The 24730-nt window shown below is 45.2% G+C and overlaps 1 protein-coding gene and 1 pseudogene across 2 annotated transcripts in view; both read right to left on the reverse strand.

Moving 5' to 3' along the window:
• The window catches only part of RBL (Transducin/WD40 repeat-like superfamily protein), a 29172-nt gene extending 11743 nt beyond the window's left edge, over positions 1 to 17429 (reverse strand). Inside the window, exons 1-4 of the mRNA XM_086521170.1 lie at positions 17273 to 17429; positions 17035 to 17133; positions 15823 to 16910; positions 15465 to 15750 (exon numbers count right to left, since the gene is read on the reverse strand). Coding sequence (XP_086377296.1) covers positions 15465 to 15750; positions 15823 to 16910; positions 17035 to 17133; positions 17273 to 17291 — 1492 coding nt within the window. The 5' untranslated portion in view covers positions 17292 to 17429. The remainder of the gene's footprint in view (positions 1 to 15464; positions 15751 to 15822; positions 16911 to 17034; positions 17134 to 17272) is intronic.
• LOC147448603 (uncharacterized) overlaps positions 1 to 24730 on the reverse strand; it is a 315839-nt pseudogene that overhangs the window by 88902 nt on the left and 202207 nt on the right. The gene's annotated exons all lie outside the window — the stretch shown is intronic.

Genomic DNA, 24730 nt, shown 5'->3' on the forward strand with positions numbered 1-24730 from the left:
AACCCACAGCACCCACTACATCTGTCAATGCAATGAATGATAACACGATTGTGCCCAAAGTTTCTCAGGACCCTCCCATTGATGATTCTCTCATTAAATGTTATGGTCGTACGTCGGGGCACTGTTTTGTCATTGTTTGACCCAGGTAGTATGCATGATGTGATCAGCCCCTCTCTTGTTGAGAGAGCCCGCCTCGAAGTTAGTCTGAGATCTCCTATCGAGGTCTCTGGCTTTCGTCCTCGTATGGACGCTCTCATCACGAAGGAGTGCCTTGATATGTTGTTTGCAATTCAACAGACTACCTTCACTAGAAGATTTCTTGTTTCTCCTCTCTCAGGATGTGATATGATTTTAGGCATAAAATGGTTTCGTGAAATAAACCCTCTCGTTGATTGGGAGGCTAGCATTTTAACTCTCAATGCCAAAAGTGATTCTCCTACTGTCTTTCATGGAGTGGATACTTCTCCTTCTCCATCTCTCATTGCTAATATGCAGGACAAGATGGAAAGGATTCGAGATAAGAAAATTCTCTCGGTCTCTCTTTCTCCACAGCATGACACACGGGATTTGCATGATTCTGTGAAGCATGATGATTTGAATGATAATGATTTGCATGATGATTTGAATGACAATGACAAGCATGATGATTTGCATGATCAAGATGTGATTTCTCACAAGCATGATGCGTTGCATGAAGATGATGTGATTGTTCACAAGGATGATGTGTTAGTGGATTCTTTTCCTAGCGAAACTAACCTCGCAGATTCGATCAATCACGAAGATCCGATCTTGGTTTTCGAGTCGAGGTCTAAAGAACCCCCACAGGCCGATTCGATCATTCAGGACGAACCGATCTTGGCTCTCGAGCCTTGGTCCAAGGAACCATCACAGGAAGTATTATGTGTTCGCATGATTGACACGCACGCATGGTTCGAGTGTTTCATTCGTGAAGGTTTCCTGTATTTTAGTCAGCATCGTTATGTGATCCCTTTTGCTAGGCATGACATATTGTATGTTGAGCACGTTTCTCTCATGGATGCGCACGAATGTACACGGATTTTTCGTGAAAAGTTGAAAAGTTTGTATGTCAGGAAGTCACATTCCATGTCTCTTCCTTGGCATGACACAGTTTCTGAACGAGCACATGATTATATGAGTACCAAGCATGGGCATTTTCATTATGATTTGCCACAGTTGATTGATTTTGATCAAACAGAAAAGATTCGACCTCATTGTTTGCATGTGTTTGATGAACGGGTTGTCACTTCATCTATTTGTTCATCTACATTGCATACACAGTCTTTAGAGAAGACAAGATTTTTTTCTTTCACTTTACATGGAATGGGTATGTTCATGGTTTTGTGTTGGGGATGGTTTCAGGAATTTTCAGCCATGGAGATTCTTGAAAACGAAAGAAGTAGGACTCTAGACAAAGTTGAAGCATCGAAGGAGCCACAGAAGACTTTGTGTCACTTTCGGCGCGGCCCAAAGAAGCAAGCGTTGCAAACCTTTATGAAGTTCAAGTACCGCTCAACCCACACAGCAGAGTGGGCAGACGAAGAGTCCCTTCCAGGATTCCGGATACTAATGGCGATCACCCTCGACGCCATACAGTTCGGTACCAGTACCTCACTTTGAAAAGAAGGGATGTCACGTGACACATCAAGCCCTATGTGTCCATGGACAAGCTACAGCATGATCAAGGTTCAGTCAATCCAGTCAGTCTAGATTAGAAGTGATCTGGCACTTTTGTGAGTCTATTCGTAGACCGTGCATGCCCAGTCACTTAGCATAGATGCATATCCTCCGGTTGCACACAGCATGATCATCGAAATTCCCATCAGAATCCATTAGCATCACTTAGGGGAATTTTCCAGTGCATTTAGCCTATTTTCCTATTTTTGGTTATTTTCACTTATTATTTTTAAGTGACTTTCCAACAAAAGTAGGTAGGGCAATTTTGCCAAGTTAATATATAAGCAAACCCAAGTTAGCACTTTCTGGCAGAAGAGGCAGCACAAGCTTCTCGCTCAACAGGCAACTTCTCAGCAGTACCCCCCTCATGACCCCCAGCCGCAATTGGAGTCCCCCCCCTTCTGGCGTTAGTTCCCCAACAAGACACCCCGTCCTTGGCGTTTTCCTGCGACCACTCACTTCAGCCCTGGCGATTTTATCCCTACATGCTCAGCGTTTTTGCATCAAATCACTAACACTAGGGAGCAGTAAGACCTCAGCGATTTCAGCCTTAAGTGCCAGCGTTTTGGAGCCGACAGGACCTCAGTAGAATCAGCGTTTTCATCATCAGATGCAGCAGACCATCCGCAGCCGGTAAGGGTTCACTAACGCTTGCAAAACCAGTCATTTTCAGCAAGAAGGTTACTGCTGTCCCAGCGTTTTTTCAGCAAGAAACTTCCATCTGAAAACGCAGCCAAAGAGCAGAATTCAGTAGCGTTTTTGTTCCTAATATCAGCCCGGCAAAGACAATAAATTTCAGCCATAGAACCGGCCCGAAACAGTCATTTCCAGCCACCAAGAAGATCCTAGATTTCAGCCTAAGTCGCAGCGTCGTCGTCGTCAGCATAGTCCCATTGCATCTATCCATTGCATTAGCATTGTACACCTTTGTGCAATCAAAGTAGACCACTCTCGCCGACGAGAGTGGGGCCTTCAGAGGAGGGTTTTACAACCTCTCGGTGTCGTATCTCTTCTCTCTCCTTCTCTCAGTCTCATTCACTTGCACGCACAATATCCACTCATTTTGTTCGTGATCATAGCACTCTCATAAGATGGAAAGCTCTCTCTTTCCCTAAGAACTAAAAGGAACCTTGAGCAATAAAGATCACTAATCTTGAGAAAAAACAACATTCATTCCGCTGCACCTTACAAAAACTGACAAAAGCCATAAACCGTCTTAGCAGACACTGACTGTTAGTACCTACGTACTAGGAACACACATCTAGCACATGCACCAAATCAACAGTGACATCACAAGACATCACATGACATTCAACATTCATTCGGATCTTAGACCATGATTTATCGGTAATGTAGCTAGCAATCACATCTAGGTCCAATCGGGACCTCATCGATGTCCGATTGACTAACCCCTATTGCAACCATGTCTATTCGAGATCAATCAGACCAAAATGCTGCAGTCATTTCGGCTATCAGTTCCTGCACTCAAAAGAAGTCAAGGACAAATCAGTATCATTATCAGGAATTCCATTTCATAAAGTCATACAGCAGAATACTGTCAGCTCTCAGTATCCCTGAAGCTCAAAGAGACATCAGTGACTCTAGTATCTAAATCAAGGCATCTGTTGACAAAGGAGTGGAGTGACTCCCCTCTTGTGCATCCCACTGCACCAGATCTCCGGCCAAGCTGAATTCTGGGTTCCATTTGGAGTAGACTATGCTAAACCAAAAGCATCGAGGTAAAGTTTCACAATCTGAGGAGTATCTGCTAGGTCCTCCTCCTCCATCCACTTCGCATCAAGTGCAGGATAATTCTTGAACTTAACCAAGAACCGCCTTCGGACTTTACCCTTATTCTTCGTATCCTTATGTGCCAAAATCTGTTCAGGAACAAGGATCTCCTCGTTTTCTTCCACTTCGGGTTGCTCATCAGGCTCCCCATCATCAAGCACATCACCTTTAAAAGGTTTCAAGAGACTCACATGAAATGCATTGTGAATCCTCCAAGTATCTGGCAGTTTCAATCGGAAGGAGATATCATTTATCTTTTCAGTAATCTGGAAAGGGCCGTAGTATCACATACTAAGCTTTGGAAAAAGCCTCTCCTTTCCCTTTTTCTTTCGTAGGCGTGCCTTCTCAAAACGTAAGAGCACCCAATCATCCTCCTTCAATTTCATGGCGATCCGCTGCCTTTTTCTGTCGTTCTTGAGACTTCTGCAAAGTCTCGCGAACCTTGGCAAAAGCCGTATCCAGATCTCGCGTATATTCATCCGCTTCAAAGATCTTATCTTTCGTGCTCAGGAAGGGTGGAACCTTCGCAACACCTTCAACAATCTCAAATGGCGCCTTCCCCGTCGAAGAGGGTATCATGTTATTGTAGGCAAATTCCACCAAAGGTAAATATCTTTCCCATTGAGTCTTCTGATCTGAGATATAAGACTTCAATAAATCTAGAACCACTGAATTGGCAATCTCGAATTGCCCGTCAGTCTGCCGGTGGAACGATGACGAGAACTGCAACCGCGTGCCAATGTTCTCCCAAATTGCCTTCCCAAACAAACTCGTAAATCTGGGGTCTCTGTCAGAGACAATCGTCTCAGGCATGCTGTAACCGGCCTGTTCAATCCAAAAAGGGCGGTAGACTTTACTTCAAACCTTGATTTAGCTTTCACCCATTATTAGTCGTCTATTATACCTGCGCTATAGTGACACAAGAGAGGGGAATGGGATACAGATGCTAGAATGCACCTGTATGAGAAGACCGACACCAGATTGGCCCCTAACTTAGGCGCCCCTTTCGGTATTTCTTTATTCTTCCAAAGAGGGAATAAACGTTGTGGATCCCTACAAGCTGCCCCGCACAAACTTGACTGAATTTCAACTATTCTGGCCTGATTTCGGCAGCATAACTATACTAGGACCCTTCACAGTCAGTATTCCCACGCATTGAGTGACTTTCCCGACGCATATGAGCACTTTGCAAGACCTGGCGAGAATCTGCAGCACGCTGAATTCTCTGTTTTCAGCCCCGAAAATGCGCCAGATCGCCTGTACAGCGGTCCCCTTGCATCCCCGAACCTCCTGGGGGTATTAGGGTCCGTTCAGGGCCAAAACCCTAAACCTGCAAAAATACACAGCAGGCTGTAATTTACTGTTTCGGGCTCCGTTTCACGTGCCGGTCGCATCCGTAGCAAGTCCTCGAGCTCCCGCACCTGTAGGGCTACTTGCCCTTTGAATCGGACGAGATTTCTGGCGTGAAACCTCTCCGAATTCACCTGTACCTGCGGGGGGGGATTAGCTGCTAGCTAATCCAATACCTGTGCAAGAGGCTCTTGCCTCGGCAATCGCGCATGAACCCACACAACTGTACATTGGTCAAATGAAGAGCCCACTAGAGGGGCATAACATACTGCCAAAGGGGAGAGAGAGGTCAGTGCGTAGCGTGCAGGGCATCACTCCTGGCACCGCACTGTGCATAAGAGGGAAAGCAAGCACTCCATAGCTCTTAACCTGTGACAAAAATCTGAAAATCAGCCTCCTCTCTCATTTTAGGTGCCCCCTCTCTGGCCAGGAGTAGCAGAATGCTCACAGAGTGCCACATGGCACATTTTCCGACTTTGGGTATTCCCGGCTAAAAATATCTCAACTGTGCATCAGTTGACTTTGTAGCAGAGCAAGAAAATGTTCCCCTTGTCATTCCGGAGGTAATGACGCCAACACATTTTCAGGTCCCAAAATAGCAGTTCCCTAAATTTTAGGAGATGCTGCCATTGTATCTTTCTAGGTCATCCGACCCTCTTTGTACACTGCGGCCACATCCAGAACTGAAATGTAGCCTCTGTAGCAAAGGATTCCACTTTCGCTAGTCAATGACCCCACTTGGCTAACCATAGTCCTTGTCCAACCTTGGTGCTCTCTTGCCCTCAGGCCTAGACTCCCTCTGAACAGTTCCACACTAGCTATGCAATGCAGGGTAGTTAGATTTCCCGAGGGGTGTTTCCAAAAGGTGAAAGTAAATAGATAATAAGAAAGAAATCAACAAAAAGGATAGATAGTAGTCACACGCTGGTGACACATGCCATGTAATCTGAAAATCTGGGCCACAAACAGTCTCGCTAAATGATCCGGCTTGACTATTTTCTTCACTGGAATGAAATGAGCATGTTTGCTAAATCTGTCAATAACAGTCCAGATACCATCGTGACCACTATGTGTTCTCAGGAGATCAAAAATGAAATCGATCGCTATACTTTCCCAGGGGCGGGTGGGTATGGATAAAGGCTGTAACAATCCCTGTGTCTTATGCCTGTCAAACTTGACCTTCTGGCATACCAAGCAACTGCGCCCAAACTCTTCCACATTCTTCTTGAGTCTCGGCCAAAAGAAGTATCTCTCTACCCCTTTCATGGTGGTAGCAATGCCGCGGTGACCCATAAAAGGTGGACACTGGCATTCAGTCATAACCTTTTCCCTCAACGGCTGTGTAACGCACAACATAGTCTTTTTCATCAAGTAGCCTTCCCGAAGGGAGTATCCAGCTACTGTCTCTCCATCCCGTATCCGTGTGAAAATATCTGCAAAATCTGTATCTGTGGCATACTCATCGACCATATCCTCGAAGCTCCTATGATGTATCGCGGAAATAGCCAGAACCAACGGTTTCCGAGACAAAGCATCTGCCACCACATTCTTCTGTCCCTGCACATGGACAATCTGGAAGTGGAACTGTGACAAGATGTTCGCCCATCGCGTTTGCTTTTTCGAAAACTGCTTCTGTGACAAGAAGTAGCGCAAACTCTGATGGTCTGTAAAGACAGTAAAATCCGCTCCGAGTAGGTAATGCCGCCACTGCGTAAGAGCATGGATAACCGCCAAAAGCTCTTTCTCATAAATCCATGTTGTCATCTCCGGCCTAGAGAACAAACAGCTCTCGTAAGCTATGACATGGCCTTCTTACATCAAGACCGCACCCAGCCTACGACCACAAGCATCACAATATACTTCAAATGACTTCTGCAAGTCCGGCAAAGCCAAAATAGGTCCTGTAGTCAATTTCTCTTTCAATGTCTGAAAGGCAGTCACCTCTGTGGGTCCCCACGAGAAAGGTACTCCTTTCTGTGTCAAGATATGCAAAGGGGAAGCAACCTCTGCAAACTTTCGTATGAACCGCCTGTAGTACGAACACAGTCCCAAGAAGCTTCTAACTTCATGGACATTCCTCAAGTAAGGCCAATCACGGATAGTCTCTATCTTGGCCGGATCCATTTGCACTCCTGCTGCTGACACAATGTGTCCCAAAAAGTGTATCTCTGGTAGGAAAAATTCACTTTTCTTTGCATTAATCACTAACTTGTGATCTCGTAATGCCTAAAAGACCTGAAGCAGATGATCTCTGTGTTCTGCCTCATTCTTGGAGAAAACAATGATGTCGTCAAAGAAAGTGCCAACAAATAGCTTGTACTCTCGAAAAATCCTGTCCATCATCAGGCTAAATTTCGCAAGAGCATTGGTTAAGCCAAAAGGCATCACCAAAAACTCAAATAACCCAAAAGTCGTCCGAAAAGCTGTCTTGTAGACGTCTCCCGGCGCTATCCTGATCTGATGATATCCACTCTTCAAGTCAAACCTGCTAAAGCACAAGGATCCCTGTAACCTATCGAGTATATCATCGATCCTAGGGATCGAAAATCTGTTCTTGATGGTGATTTTGTTGAGAGCTCTATAATCGATGCACATTCTCCAAGATCCGTCTTTCTTCAAAACCAACAACACTGGAGAGCAATACGGTGAAGTACTAGGCTGGACAAGACCCTTTTCCAAGAGGTCTTTCACTTGGTTCATAATCTCTTCATTCTGTGCTCGGCTCACACGGTAGGATGGCCGGTTCAGTGGTGTACTACCAGGTATCATATCAATGGTATGATCTTCAGGACGAGCAGGTGGTAACTCACCTGGCAGGCCTTCTGAGAAGCAATCGGCGTGAGGGTGTAGAAAATCTTGGCGTTCTTTATCAAGTTTAGACATATTTGTCCTATCATCATCACTCAACTCTTTCATAAAGATCGAGTAAACAAACAAACTGGATTTCATTAAATTTGAAATGGCCGAAGCCGATACAATAGGGACAGACTCGCCCTTCAGTTTAATATCAAGTACAATTGTTCTGCCCTTTTCTGTAGTCAAAGTCGCTTTTCTCGCCCGATAATCGACGACAGCGTTGTTCTTGTGGTACCAGGGAATCCCTAAGAGAACATCACAACCCTCCAAAGGCATTATGAAGAAGTCCTCATGCCCCAAATACGCTTGACAATGCAACCGAAGTTTGTCAATGACAGGTGTAATGACTACGTCCCTGCCGGGTGCCGCTAGAACTGCCTCTGCAAGTGGTCCCATCCGATCGGGAGTAATCTCGAGCCGCGCCGCCAATTCCGGTGAAATGAAGTTGGCCTTGGCTCCTCCATCAAAGAAAATCAGGGCCTCTTGATCTTTCACTTTGCCCCAAGCTCGGCAAAGTTCTGTACTCTCATCCATGGTGTCGGGATCAATACCCACACAATCTGGAACCAGTCATGTTTTCATCTTGCCTTTTCGTACACGGTCCTCAGCTGCTCGCGAACTCTCAGGCCTTTCGTCGTTCTTGTCGTTTCGTTCTTTCTGTGCCTTTTTAGGGCACTTCACGGAGATATGTCCAAGTTCCCCGCATCCAAAGCACTTCCCCTCCCTGATGAAGCGAGCTCTCTCCTGAGGAGTAAGCTTGGGTCGTGCATCCTTTTTCTCTGGGTTGCTCTTTCTTTTTCTACTTTCATTCCCAGAAGTCTGTCCGGTTCGTTGTGTCATGACCTCATCTGTGGAGTAGGTCAGACTGCCAAAGTGAATTGCAAAGCCCCGCTTCGCATGACTCATCAACTCCTGAATAGAAGCTGACTTCTGTTCCAAGCAGTGATCTCGGATCTCTGTAGGTAGACCCAAGGTAAACCGCTCAATCTGTTCTCTGAACGAGATCTTCTTGAATGAAGAGGCAGGTAGAAAAGAGCTCCAGAATCTTTCACAGTAAGAATTCACTGTATCACTCTTGGTCATCCGGAGATGGTTCCAAGCAGCTCGTATATCTCGCTCAAACTCTTGAGTCAACCAAGAAGAAATAAAAAGCCTCTTGAATTTCAGCCATGTAACTGGCACAATCTTGCTTAATAGAAGCGTGGACCACCAAGTGCGAGCATTCCCCTTAAAATAAGAGGCAGCTCTCCGAATCTTGGAGTGCTCTGAATAGCGTCCTTCCCCGAAAGCGATGTTAAACTGCTGTATAAAAGACAAAGCCTTCGAAGCATCGGAGTATCCCGAAAAAGTATCAAACTTAAGTGCTTGGCCACCTTCCTTAAACTCTCGGACTTTCTTGCTTTTATCTTCGAGAAAGTCATACTGGTTGGCTTTGTAAAAATTCTTCTAGTTCACATAAAAGTTCCCGTTGTCAGAGTCTGAACTGTCCGTAGACGAGTCCTCTGTAGAAGTGACACTCACTGGGCGAGACTTAGACTTCTTTGCCTTTTTCTTGCCCTTTCCGAAGCGTTGTTTCTTGCTTCGCTTTTTGCTTTTCCTGTCTTCTTCGATCGAGTCTGAAGAGCTAGAAGAACTGTCAGAAGAAGAAGAAGAAGAAGAAGAAGAAAAACTGGGTAAGCCTTCAAACTTGACACGCTTCTTCAGTTTCTTTGCCTTGTCGAATGTCGACCTACGACCCAAATATCCTGGGAAGTCAATGCCTTTCTTCTGCTTTTTGCCGTGCTTTTTGTCTTTCTTTTGCACGTCGAAAAGCTGAGCAATCCGTGCATCAACCACGTTCTCCAGTTCCTTGTCCGTATATTTCTTGGAGGCAGAGAGAGCGGGTTTCTGGAGTGGTGTTGTGGTTCTCTGCCACTCCATCTGCACCTCTTCCAAAGAGGTCTGGTTCATATATTTTGCCATCTTCGAGTCCTTGGCAAAATTGAGCATCATCTTTGTTGCATCATCAATCAATTGACGACGCTCCATCCCTCACTACTCCGCCTGAGTAGGACTAGGCGGGCCATACTCAGTGCCGGAATCTTCATTGTGATCCCTGCCTGCATCTCCAGATGCAGAGAGAGTCGATTGATCATTGCCTGAAGCCATAGGTGCCGCGGAAAAAGAATTCGGGGATTGGATTTCCCGTAGCAGAGAAATCGGTCGTGCTCTGATACCACCGTAACAGACTTGGACACTCCAAGTCAAGAATCAACCGCGACAGCACCAAATAACCACTTCAAAACAATTCACATATCACAATAGATTTGCATTGGCCCGGCAGAGTTCCGTGCCTAGAGATATTGGCCCCAAAGACTGGCGCCCCTTTCGGTATTTCTTTTTATCTTAATCAGATCAAAGTACAAGAGAGTGGCTAGGGTTTCACTCTCAGACTCTGCGTCCAGATGCTCTAAGAAGTGAAGCCCTCACCACTTATTTAAAGATACAAGGGATGCCCAAAAGCAGAGCCCCAAAAGCTTCAAAATCAAAAGCAGTTTGTTTCTCTCTCACAAACTCTTTTGAGTTTCAAAAAAAAAGCAAATTACTTTTCTCTCTTGCTTATTTGCGTAGAAAAAGCAAGAAAGTTGCAAGCGCCAAATCCGCCGCAATTTACGAAAATCCGTACTGCTGCTGCCATGTGGCACCCCGGGCAGAATTAGGGTTTGCTGAATTAGGGTTTCAGCCTGAAATTAGGGTTTGCTGCAAATTAGGGTTTCTGGCAGATTTTAGGGTTTGCAGGAATTTTAGGGTTTCAGCCAGAAATTAGGGTTTCTGCTGTCCGCCACGTCATCGCTTTGTGACATACACATCTAACCCTATGTGTATGTGGACAAGTTGTTCCTACTTCTAAGGTTTAGGAAGCCTAGAAAGTGTTCCGGCACCCTTGTCAGCCTACGCGCATGCCGTGCATGTCCAGGCACTTAGAGTAGCTGCATACCCTCTGATTGCACAAACCCATAGCATTAGCATCATGGTACAGTACCTAGCATGAGCATTTTCCACCGCTGGTTCCAGTTTTCGACCTCGCATGTGAAACACCTCTTATAGATCACTTTCATAATAGGTGACTTATTGTCGCAAACTAGGTGACGTGGCATGGCGCAACAAACCCCGGCACACACACACACCCGTAAAAATGCAGCAACAAGTGACGTGGCAGATTTCCAAGATTTACGTTGTTCTGTTGACGTGGCACTGCCGTACGGACCCCCGCAATTTGCGACGCATTTCACGAAAATTCTATGCAAGATTTTGGCAGCTTTTTGCTCTACGCAAAACTTACGATGAGAAGCTTTTGGAGTTGCTTTATTTACTAAGCAAGGCTTGGGAGAAGAATAGCTTTTTTTTTAGAAGCTTTTGGAAGCTTAAAAAGACCGCATCTTTTGGGGCTTTGCTTTTGGCAATCCTTGTAACCAATAAATAGATGGGCAGGGCTCCCACTTCTCAGAGCATCTGGACGCAGAGTCTGAGAGTGAGAACCCTCCCACTCCCTTGTACTTTGAACTCAGATTAATACAAAAAGATATACCGAAAGGTGTGCCAGTCTTTGGGGCCAATATCTCTAGGCACGGAACTCCACCGGGCCGTGTCGAATCAATTGTGAACTGTGAACTGTTTTGAAGTGAATCTCTATTGTGTCGCGATAGAATCTTGACTTGAAGTGGCCAAGTTTGTTACAGTGGTATCAAAGCACGGCCGATCTCTCTTCTACAGGGAAATACGATCCTTTTTCTCGCGACACTTATGGATTCAAACAGAGATCAATCGACTTCCTCTGCATCTGGGGATGCGGGAAGAGATCATGAAGAAGATTATCACGACTATCGCCCGCCTCGGCCTACTCGGGCGGAGATTCAAGAGATGAAGCGTCGACAATTGGTTGAAGATGCGACAAAGATGATGATCAACATTGCAAAGGATCCAAAATTTGCAAAATTATTGACTCAGACATCCTTTGACGAAGTGCACTCTCAGTGGCGGAAGGCCACAGAACCACCCCTCAAACCGGCACTCAAGAAACCTCCTACTCCAAGGATGTTTACAGAGCAAGAATTAGAAGAGGTGGTTGATACACGGATTACCCAGCTTTTTAACACAACCAACAAAGCCAAAAAGCACGACAAAAAGCAAAAGAAAGGAACTGACTTCCCGGGTTATTTGGGTCGTCAATCTGCTTTTGCCTGGGCAAGAAAACAAAAGAAGCATGTCAGATTTGAAGGAGTATCCAGTTCTTCTTCTTCTTCTTCTTCTTCTTCTTCTTACAATTCTTCTAGCTCTTCTAACTCGAGCGAAGAAGAGAGGAAAGAGAAAAAGCGAAGCAAAAAGCAAAGCTTCGGAAAGGGCAAGAAAAAGGCAAAGAAGCCTAAGTTTTGCCCAGTTTCTGACAGTTCTACAGAGGACTCGTCTTCAGATAGTTCGGACTCCGATGATCACAGATTTTATACAAAGAAGAAGAATTTTTATAAAGCCAACCAGTATGACTTTCTGGAGGATAAAAGCAAGAAAGTTCGAGAATTTAAAGAAGGTGGACATTCAATTAAATTTGACACTTTTTCCGGATTCCAATTTGACATAGCTTTCTCTAGAGATCATTACTCATATCACTCCAAGATTCGGAGGGCTACCTCTTACTTCAAGGGAAATGCTCGAACATGGTGGTCCACTTCTATTGAACAAGAAAGTGCCAGTTAAATGGTTGAAATTTAAAAGGCTTTTAATTTCTTCTTGGTTGACTCGGGAGTACAAACGCGACATACGAACTGCTTGGAACCATCTCCGGATGACCAAGAAAGATACCTTGGACGCATATTGCGATAGATTTTGGAGCTCTTTTCTACTCGCTTCTTCATTTAAGAAGATCTCGTTTAAAGAACAAATTGAGCAGTTTACCTTGGGACTTCCTATGGAGATCCGAGATCACTGCTTGGAGCAAAAGTCAAATTCTATCCAAGAACCGATGAGTCATGCGAAACGGGGCTTTGTGATACACTCACGCAGTTTGACTTACCCCACAGATGAGATCATGACATAGAAAACAGAACAGCCTTCTAAAAATGAAAGTAGAAAGAAGAAGAGCCCCCAAGATCAGAAAGGTAAGGATGCACGACCCAGGCTCACTCCTCGAGAAAGAGCCAACTACATTAACGAGGGGAAGTGTTTTAAATGCGGGGAACAAGGACACATCTCCGCGAAGTGCCCTAAAAAGGCACAGAAAGAACAAGATGAAGACAAGCCAGAGAGTTCAAAAGCAGCTGAGGAACGTGGACGGAAAGGCAAGATGAAAGCAGGACTGGTTCCAGATTGCATGGGTATTGACCCAAGCACAATTGATGAGAGTACAAAACTTTGCCGAGCTTGGGGCAAAGTAAAAGATCAAGAAGCCCTGATTTTCTTTGATGGAGGAGCTAAGGCCAACTTCATTTCACCTGAATTGGCGGCGCGGCTCGAGATTACACCCGATCAGATGGGACCACTAGCAGAGGCAGTTCTAGGGGCACCCGGCAAGGATGTAGCCATTACACCTGTCATTGGCAAACTTCGGTTGCATTGTCAGGGGTATTTGGGGCACGAGGACTTCTACATAATGTTAGGTGCAGCGGAATGAATGTTGAACTTTGCTCAAGATGAGTGCTCCGAACTGTGCTCAAGGTTCCTTTTACTTATAGAAGGGAGAACCTTCCGTTCTTTAGTGAGAGAGTGCAACGGACACAAACAAAGTGAATGGACATTGTGAGTGAAGACTCCTCTTGATCTGACAAGAGGAACTCCAAGCTAGGTGGTCTGCATTTTTTTTCCAGCTCTTTAATTGGAATTGATGATGTGAATGGGGCTTCGCATCACAATTGTTGAGCCTCTCAAAGATTACAATGTCTACACCTTTGCATAAAAGAATAAATTGGAATCGATGATTGAATGGGGCTTCACATCACAATTGTTGAGCCTCTCAAAGATTACATTGTCTGCACCTTTGCAGAAAAAAAAGATTTGGCCATCTTCATTGCGCACCACCGCCGACATCCTGGTTAAGTACTATTAAACTCCAGAAGATTAAGCACTTTGTACTCTCTTTCTACCTTCCTGCCTGATGAATCAGACTCTCGAACATGCATACTTGTTCGAGTTCGTTTCACAAACTCAAATCCAATTTCCCTTGCTGCAACCACAAAGGATCCTTCATCAGCTCATTCAGCTTCATAACTGATCCTACCATCATCATATTCCTCAGGTATGTTTGTCTGGCAAACAGCTAGGATGCAGAAGAACATCTGAATAACGTCTGCTTCGGCTTCCATGGTCCAATTTCCATTCATGATGCGTGCATCTATATTGACATCAACACCAATCTCATCCATAACAAACTCGATCCAGCACAGAACTTCCTCACTGGCAAGACCGTGTAGAGGACCACCAAGGCCTTCACTCCTGTTGCAAACCAAAGGTATGGAGCCGAAAGTACGCTCTTGTTGCCAATTCTCGACTCGCTTTGATGACGTCGGACAGCCTCCTGATGTTGCCACTTGAAAGATACCTTGACAATCTCCACACAAGCTCTGAGAACGCTTCCTATGACTGGCGTAATGCCCCAAGCTCGCCTCCATGAGCTCTGATACCAATTGTTGAGTCGGAGCGGATACGAACAGCGTCGCGTATAGACATGACTAGGTGAGTGAGGGGAGAGAGCAGACGAGAGAGGAGAGGGGGAACAAGCTAAGAGACACACGCTGTACACAATGAAAGAGAGATCCTTTAGATCTTTTTCTGCCTTATAAAGGCTTTACACATAAGAGATGTTCACACCTAGAAGCCCAAGTTGGGCTAACCCCAACACGCTCAGCACTGGAATCCGACTAGTAAAGAAGTGGCTAGGCTCACTTAACGTCATTTAGGCCCCTTGGCAAGACTTTATAAGTTGGTGGGTACTAGGAATTAAACCAAAAGAAGCAAACTTGACACATTGCAATAGGAGAGCAACCTGCAAGTCAACTCTCACTCCAGAGGTCTCATCCGGGGGGGGGGGCATTTTTGAGGCTAAAGGCTGATTATATTCATTGCTACACAGTGTGTGTGTGAGTAGTGGGTGCAGGTGATCACAGCTTTAATGGAAAGCTTGCCTTCTCCCTTGTCTCATGCAACGCAATGATTTGCTCTCGCCCATCGCTCTCTCCCCTTTGCACATATCGTAATGCCCCACTAGTAGGGCTTCTCAGATGACCATGTACAGCTCTCGGGTATTTATGCACGTTTGTCAAGGCAAGAGCCTTCTGTACAGGAACCGGAGTAGCTAATTGCTAATCCCCTACAAGTACGTCCAATTCCATTGCAAAGGAATACGAAAACGGAGAGTTTTCTCGCGTGAAAACTCGTCGATTCACCACCCATTATATCACCCTCTTATTTTGGGCACCCATGGGATTAGTGATCATACATATCCCATAGAGTTCCAGCTAGTAGCACCTTTAGATTCATCTTGGTATCTCTTTTTGTACCCAGATATGGTATCAAATTCACCAGCTTGTACGGATTGGTCTCATAGGTCATTTTGGCCTCTTGAAGATGTTAATATATCATTTCATATCTCTCTCTCTCTCTCTCTCTCTCTCTCTCTCTCTCTCTCTCTCTCTCTCTCATCACAATAGCATAAAGACCAGGAAGCATCTCATCTCATCAAAATTACAAAACAAAAAATTAATCCATACACCACCAATGAGAAGCCAAGTAATTAACACACTCACCAGAGAAGAATTCTGGACGGTTCACTTCAAAGAGCCTTGCTTTGTTATCATCAACACCATTTGACCGCTCTGAATCAAGCGGACTGCTATGTTCTGCCTTCAAAGAATCTTCAAAAATATGCCCAGTTTGAGGAGCCTGAGTTTGTTGTTCAGGTGTATCAGGCAAGGGTACCGTCGGTAGAAAGTAGAGCCCATCATCAGAGTCATCTGAATCGCTAAAAGCTGCAACTTTGTCAGCAGTCAAAATGTCCACTTCTTCGTCCTCATCAGTTCTACAAGGTTTGGCCTGCATAGTGAACATTCTCATTAAGTGAAGTAAGGCAAGCAGACTTCAAGAGCTTACATGAACAAGGAATACCTTCTCTATCTCAGGCATCAAATCAAATTCATCTTCCTTTTCCACATACTCTTCATTTTCCTCCAACTCCTTGAAGTCTGGGGCAAAGGCACTCCAGTTCTCAGTATAATCTTTTGCCCATATGTAGATTACACCTGCTGACATGGACACTGACGCCACAATCGGGCGACTAGGATGCCATGCAAGATCTAATATACCTTCTTTGGGCCCTTCTAAAATCCTGGCCAACTGCCCTGTTTTGCTATTCCATATGTGAATTTTGTGTTCACCTTTTACAGCAGATGCTCCGGCAACATACTCACCGTCACCACTAAAGCAGGCTGCCCTCCAATGCACACGATTGACCCTGTCTTGAAACTCCTTTAAGTACTGAAAGCACTGAGAACCACATCGCTTCAAATCTTCGAGCGACATTTCATCCTCATTTTGTCCAGCTGCCATGGCCAAGAGGGCTTGTGACGCGCCATTTACGGGCAGTAAAATTTCATACAACCTAATAATTCTGTCATTTGAAACAATAAGCACATACTGGCCACTTCTACTCATCGAAAAATATCTAATTAAAGCACCTCCAGGGGTTTGCAGGAGGGCTCGAACCTGCTTGCTCACTGTATCGGTAATAAAAACATCACCTTTTGAGTTTCCAACAAAAATCAGATCACCCCTCTTATTGAAGCAAGCAACTGAAGGGGTGAACTGAGAATTTCCATTTGCAGACTTCGACCGGGCAAGTTGTCCGGTATCCAATGTTTTCGGTACAGACACAGCAAGAGAATGGGTGGTGCCACTGGTTATGTCTACTAAAATTGGTGCATTCGCCATTGGGCAAGCTAAACATAGTGATGGATTGGCGGGGTGCAAACGTACAAAGAGTGCACTTTGCTGTAATGTTATTGTATTGATTTTCACACCCTTTGCAACGTCCCATAAGGCTAGAGACCTGTCACTAGCTGCCACTAAAAGATATCGCCCGCACTTAGACCAGCTCACATCTGTCACAAGTGTGCTGCTGCTGGTATCACGAAGCTCCTTTGCGACACCCCTTGTGTCAAAGTCCCAGATTACACATCCTCCATCTTGGCAACCCACTGCCAAGAAAAATAAAAATTGATACAACAAACATAGCTCCAAAAATGCACTCTTTCCTGCAACAATGCAAACACAGAGGGATAACAAAAATGAGCTTCGCAGCTAGTCAGGAAGACAAAATACCTGCAAGAAGAGTTCCCCTGCGATTGAAACAGATACATTTTGCACTCCCTTGTTCCAAGTACTCCTCAATCACCTCAGGAAAATCGTTTTGAAAGGGATCTGCAACACCGCAAAAGACCAATTTTAACTCTCTTGCGCAGAATTAGAGATATTTCCAAGTGGAATTCTGCCAAAATTTCATAGACAGTAAAGCAGACGCCATGCAGTCTTCACGAAAACTCGGCGGAAGGGTACTGACCTAGCAGGGAGAGATTCATGGCTTCTGAGTCATAGAAGGAGCGAGGACGGCGGTAGCGACCCGCGAACGCAACAGAGCCGCTTCCTTCTCTTCTTCAGTCGTGGAAAAGCAATTTACCTCGCTGTCCGGTCAAACGCAACTGTTCGTTTGTTTTCCGGCTCAGCTTACCAAACTACCTATGCAAAAGTTGGGGCAAATCCATCTCAAAATGATGCAAGGGTATATATGTGAAAAAATATGGATTGGGTGGGGTTTGACCTCATGACATCTCCGTCATAGAGTGAAGGTCTGAATATACGTGAGCGCGTGGATTTTGTTATGCAAGGGAAAAGGTAGCATTATATTAGGTACACACACGATCTTAGTTTAGATGGAGTTCACATTGGGTTTACACCAAGTTCACATTTAGTTCACACCACCAAAATGCAATACACATACCTTGCAGAGTTCACATATAGTTCACATCTAGTTCACAATGAGTTCACACTTGCCTGAGTTTACACTTAGTTTACAACAACTTCACATTCGAGATCAACGGTTGTGATCTACACCGACACGTGACACCGATTTTCAACCATAGATCCTCTCTAAAATTGAGGTGTAATTCAGTGACGAAGGATCGATAGCCATTTGTGGCACAACTAAACATGCAACCATGTGGAGCATCAGATGGGCTATACTTTGATAGCAATTGTCCGGGTGTTTTCTAAGAGAAGGATTTAACCACCCTACAAATTTTTATTGGTAATCCTATTCCGTTTCTCCAGCCTGGAAGAATCCACATGCAGTTTTTTAAGCCCTTGATTTAGTACTTTAATTGTTAGATCTAATCAATATGAGATGTACTTGAAACTTAAAAGCACAAACAACATAATTAGCAACACCAAAGTGTCTTGGCTATTGCACAAGCTCATCATGGCTATCACATTATATTGGCCTTTCACGGTGAGGTAGCTCTTGATCAGCAGTTGGAGGCTCATTGACAGCATGTCCAAGTAGTGGGCTCTTTGGATAGATGCTCTTGTGTCGACCCTATTTTCATTACAGAGGAGGCACCGCTTTGGAGGTTGTGGATATGGCATGGACGGCCACTGGCTAAGTTAGAATGCGATCCTAATGAGTGGTAGTGGCCTTCTTTACATGTTGATGCAACCTCTCTCTCATTTTTTAAGTACAATGTATCCCTTGGGAGGATGATTATCTTGATGACATGACAACTGGCTCACCAACCACGTCAGTTAGAGGTATGGCGAGATTAAGCACATTTCTCGAGTTTTTCAGCGATGGTTTTTGTCATGCATTTGGACCCTCAAGATCAACCGCAGAATTTGCTATTCATGTGGGTGATTGCACATGTAGGATTGCTTCTAGCACTTGGGCCAAGCATGTTGGTCATGATCCAATTTTTTAGTGATGCACGTTGCATCATGTTAGAGTTTAGGCCAACTCATCGGACACCCATCGCACTGACTGTACTAACCTTATCTATTCTTTTGATCATATAGAACAATAAGGAGTAGTGAGGTATTCCAATCCATAACCGAGCCGCTGATGTCATCAATTTTTTATTATGAGGAACCGGTCAAAAGCCACGTAAGAGAGACAAGGTGTAGCTTATACCCCTTATGAAAGTCCATTTTGGGCTAGTGCTGATGAAGCTACTACACCTTCACAATGTGGCTCAAACACCTAGAAATCAGTTCACGATGGATGAAAATACATTAACGTTCATAGCAAGCCAAAACTACAAACCCACGGGATATCCACCTGTTAACCCTCGTGGCTCACGGACACCCTATCACCTACGACGGACACCGTAACCGTATTATTTATTTAAGTAGAGTCAGGCACCGGGCTTGTCGGTCCAATAGGGAAAGGTAGAGTGATCGCCGATGAGAGGCGCACTCTAACACGAACATGCTAGGGTTAGTTGGCTAAGCATGGGCGCCCAAGTGTGAATGGGGTGAGCTCACATAAAAGCCAATTAAACCTAAAATTGAGTCATTCTCTCATTGTGCAATAGAAGCTGCTCTTGGTCCATCTCCACCTTCTCCTTCACCATCTCCTTGTGTGTGTGCGTGAGAGAGAGAGAGAGAGTGTGTGAGAGTGTGTGTGCGATCGAGCGTTGCGGCGGCACGACGGCGGCGAGGCGGTTGAGCGCGGCGTAGCGGCGTCTCCCTCTTCTTCGCGGCGCGGGAATCCTTCATTCGCAACTACGCAGAAAGGTGAGTGACACACCGTTCTTCCTTGTGAGCTTGTCTGTTGTATGACTGTGTGCTAGGAGCTTTTGTGGCTCGTACACGGCGCGTAGCAAGTCCCTAGCCTTGACATTTTTGGCGCCGCTGTCGGGGAGCTGTTGCGCATGAAGCTCCAATGGCGACCTGTAAATTGTATTGAAGCTATTTTTTATGTAGGAAAGACGCGGCTTAAGTTTGATTATTGTTGTTATGCAAAAACAGTAGAGAAAGACAGAATGTTGTTGACTGCATTCAAGTTTTCTGTGTTCTGTTAAGCTCTTTTTTGCTAGTTCTATTAAGCTCAGATTTCAGCTTACACAGTTAGCATTTCTTGCGTTTCTGCGTTTTCTGCATTTTCTGGTTTGCACTGCACAGTTCTGTCAAGTTTCAATTTCTGCATTTTCTGTGTTTTCTGGTTTGTGCACAGTTAGGCGCACAGTTAGTTAATTAAGCAGGTTAGTAATTAGGTGAACCACTGATTAGCAGGTCAGTAGGTAGGCGGGACTGTAAATAGCTAGGTGAGGTCAACGCGCACCAAAACGAGTACCAAATAATATCCCAAAAAAACCTTTTTTTTTTAAATAAAAATAAAAATTAAATTTTTTAAAAAAAGAATTTTTTTCGAAAAAAAACTCGAAAATAAAAAACGTGAGTGAGGGGGAGGTTAGATTTTCAAAAATAAAAAACGTGAGTTATAAAAACGGACGGGTTGGTTTGTATAAAAGTTAGATCGGGATCATTTTTCCAAGCCCAAGCCCAAGCCCAAGCCTCAGTCCTCAGACTTCTGATATACACTAGACTCACTCTTATATATATACCCTACCCCCTCAAGAGGGAATGAGAGCATGTGGGACAAGTCCTCCACTCTCCTCCCTTCTCTTCCCACTTGCACCCTTAGACTTGCTATTTGGAGCCTAGTTCCCCAGCTAGGAAAAGACTGTTTCGGACTTTTCTGGAGCAAAATAGAACCAAACGGTGGGCTGTAAAGCACAGCGCGTCCCTCCTAGCGATACGCTCGTTTCAAGCTATCACACGGCCCATTCCACGACACGCTCTAAAAAATCTAGCAAAAAAACAAACAAAAAAACACGCAAAAAACTAGTCACAAGGCCTCCTAGAGCAGCTTTTTGACACCTTAGGGTATCAAAAGCACATGCACTTACGCTCTGGGCGGGTGCTAGAACACGAGCATATTGAGGGTGCCTCTGTTCATACGGACACCCATTACCCATCCACGATAGGCTCTAGACCCTCAGCGGGGACAGAAGGTAGCACCACCCAAGACCCTAAAATAGCCGCTAGTGATTCCTCCTCCGACTCAGAAATCATGGAAGCATACCCTACCCAAAATACTGAGAGAGAAGGCCATGCACCTCCCGAAGCTCCACAGCCTAGTACTAGTATGTTTAACCGTTTCATGGAAACATTAGGTAGAGCTACTCGCTCGGAACCTGATGCAAATGAAGCACACGAAGGGGGTGGGAAAGTGGACTCTCCTTTCACATCGCACGTGGACCCCACACCCCCAAAGAGTGTCCATGTGGATATCCTGCCAACTTCTTACCAAGAAGGCCCTGTTGAGCTACCTCCTTCAGAAGTTCCCTCTAGAGTACCGTTGGTGACAAGTAAAACCACGGGGAGCAACATTGCTTCTACCTCACAAGAAACCGTTAACACGTCGACTCTAGAAGGATTGTTCATTAACGATCATTGGACATACGACCTCCACACTGAGGTGTTGACGGATCTACACTCTGGCCACGCCTACCATGTAGGATGGATAGAGATTGTACAATCCACCTCTAGTGCCACGAGCATCGAAGATCAACAGAAAATGATCTGTAATGTTATCCATGGCATTATTCAATCGGAAAGGCAAAACCGAGGGGTAAATATACTCTCAACTGGCCCCATGAGATTTCTGGATACGAGCAAGGCTCAACAGCCTACTCTATCACAAATGGAGACTCCTCTAATGAGCCCCATGGACCCATCTTACGTCATTTCACCTGGGGTCTCTATTCAATCTGAGCCTCCGAGCGACAACTTTAGCTTCCCTAACTTGGCTCGACCCTCTATTAAGGAAAACACAGTGCTCACTCCAAGGATAAGCCTGACAGAGAATGTACCGATGACATCTACGGTTAGCGCAGTGCCACTACCTAGTGTCGTAGTACCTAATATGGGGCCTCGACCGTATGTGCCTCTAGCCCCTTATGCACACATGGCCCCCACACCTCCAATTGTACCACTTGTTTATGCTCCTCGAGTGCCGCTCCCTAGCCCTTATCCGAGTGGACCTATGCCCGGTTATGTTCCATATCCTGCATCATCCACACATATGCCAAGACCAGTACCCGTCCCTCTCCCACATATGATTCCAAGAGTACCTCCACCGACCCTGCCTCCTCACATAGGTGACTTGGCAGCGTTTGCTCAAACCATAGGTCGATCTATCGCGGAAAATATGCGTCATGCATCTGATAGAGAGCCTAGAAGTAATGCAGTACAAATTGCCAAACTCACGCAAAAATTCAATGGGGACGAAGATGCTAGAAAACACATTGAAGTGTTTGAACAAGTATGTGATTCCTTAGGGGAACGCAACGAACTACATAAGTGCAATGCCTTAAGCTTGACATTAAGTGGGAAGGCTGGAGATTGGTATAGAACCCTAAGGGTGGACGAGAAAACAATCTACCCTACCCTTCGAAGGTTGTTTCTAAAGGAGTACATACGAGAAGGTGTGCTTTGGGGTGTAGCATCTCAGCTACAGAAGGCCGAACGTAAGGAAGGAGAGTCAGTAAGGGACTTCATTAGTCGTCTAAAGCACTTAAACTCTCGCTGCCCTGTAAATGAGTGCTTCAACAATAACCAACTGCTTGATCGATTCATTCGAGGGTTGAGGAATGAAGGAATCTATAATGGACTAGTGATTAGAGGTATCACAACCTGGGAAGATGTCACTGCCAATGCAATCCAATTAGAGGACAACTTGATGATAGCAGGCATGAGGGTGTCTACTGACACGAGATCCACTAGCTCACAAGCCATTGAGTATGAACCCATGACTGCAAAGCCCATTGCCAATGAGCCGAAGGTATTTGAGACATTCTTGACAGACCTCACCAAGGCAATCCAAGAGTCTCTTAAGGATAATCGACCCCCTCAAAATAGTCACATGTATCCAAGAAGGGAGCAACAATGGTGTTCCATTTGCTTAGGTCCACATAGCACTAGTGAGTGCCCTACGTTTAGAGTAAAATTTAATGGAACTTGCAACGCATGTGATAGGTATGGTCACCAAGCTAAGGATTGTTTAATGATCAAACGTATGATGGCAAATAGACCACCTGTAGCCTGGACGGATGCGCCTCGAGCTCCTGTATTGATGTCTGCTCCACCTGTTGAGCAACTATCGCAACACATGGTCCCTAGATCTCAAAATGTTGTACAAGCTACACCGCTACCACCTCCTGTGCTAGGACCGCAGCCCCCGCATCCAAGAGTCGCCCCTATGAACCAAGTGGGTTGCGAGCCATCTAATGCTTATGCAGATGGCTGTGAGGAGGAAATAGACACTAGTATTGCCTACGGACTTGATACATTGGAAGAGTGTCCTATATACTACATGGAAGATTGTTGGGGGCAAGTCAAGCCGGTTTATCAAGCTGCTGCTCTCGCATCCAGAGGTCAAAATATCAACACCCACGCTAGGAGGCCACCTCTTCAATGCTACGAGTGTGGTGGACCACATCGAGCAGCGGAGTGCCCTATTAGGCTGCAAAAGAATGCTGCACAGATGCAAATGAATCAAGGGAGCACGTCTGCAATGCCAATACTCACATGTAATCGTCGTGGCATAGATCACTTGATTGCCCAATGCCCCTATAACCCAAATGCGCCTAAAATCACACCCCTAAATTTGGTCGAAATTGCTAGTGTGACATCGCCAATACCACCCGTCGCACCCGCTTATGCGATCACACGGTCCATGCTTCAAGGGCCAGGCCATATCCTCGAAGAGAGAGATACCACGTCAGTTATCCAAGCAAAGAAAAAGAAGACACGAAGGAAGAGGTCGCAGAATACGGGAAATTCAAAGCCAAGTTCCAAAACAAACATAGGAACAGGAGATGACCCCGTGTATATGAATGACCTCGAGGATGATTCAGATTCAATCCAGACAATGGAGACTAGAACCAATACCACAAAGGGAAAGACCGACAAAGAAAACCGTAACATGGAACCAAATGAAAACCGAATAAGAGAAAACCATAAAGAGCCTCTGAAAACACCACAAGTGTTTCCAAATCCAATCCAAGACCCCCAAGATAAACCGCAGGGGCAAAAAGGGAAGAATCGTAAAAAGAAGATTGGGACGTACCCAAACCCAGTAGACGAGATTGAGCAGGTGAAACATCTAAGAGGTTTAGTGGAGGAGACTCAAGGGAAACTAGAACCAGAACCCATGCATGTCAAAATTCATGACACAGTGTTTCCCACGCAAGTTCATCCACCCCACATGAACCATAGACCGTTAGCCATATCTAGTATCATCCAAGAAGGGAGTGAGGACGGGACATCAGAAAGTGAGCATACACCCTTCTTGTTGGAAAGGATGTTTAACGAAGGAATACCTGATCCCATTGAGGAATATGAGATTCCATCCTCACCAGTTCCTAGTCAAGGACCTACACCCTGCAAAATGCCAATGAATGCTGCCAAACTAGTGGACTTCATGTCTTCTGAGGTCCGAACCACGATCATAGCAAAGCTGTATGGAGATCCTGAGTTATTCCTTGCACTTCGAGCATTCCTTAACGGAGAGCTACGAACGGGATTACCGCAGTTTGCGCAACCAAATAGGCCTGACTCGATTATGATTGATGAGGAAAATCATGTGCAATCACTTGACTTAGATGGACACGAGTCTGTGATCGAGGTACCCATTAACGAATTAGGGCAGTATTTTGAAGGCGACGAGTCTAATGCGACCCTACCCATCACTACCAAGGGATTAACTATAAAGGGAATTCTTGATGGTGGTGCGGGAGTTAGCATCGTTACAAAAGATTGTTGGGAATCCATGGGAAAACCCCGCCTCAGTGTTACTAACATTGTGGTAAAGATGGCAAATGGTACCATAGCCAAACCTATGGGGATGCTCAAGGATCTTAAGATCAAAGTTCTAGGACACAAGGTATAACATACGTTCATT

Source organism: Adiantum capillus-veneris, chromosome 10 (genome assembly GCF_014529385.1).
Source record: "Adiantum capillus-veneris isolate H3 chromosome 10, ASM1452938v2, whole genome shotgun sequence".
NCBI lineage: Eukaryota > Viridiplantae > Streptophyta > Polypodiopsida > Polypodiales > Pteridaceae > Adiantum > Adiantum capillus-veneris.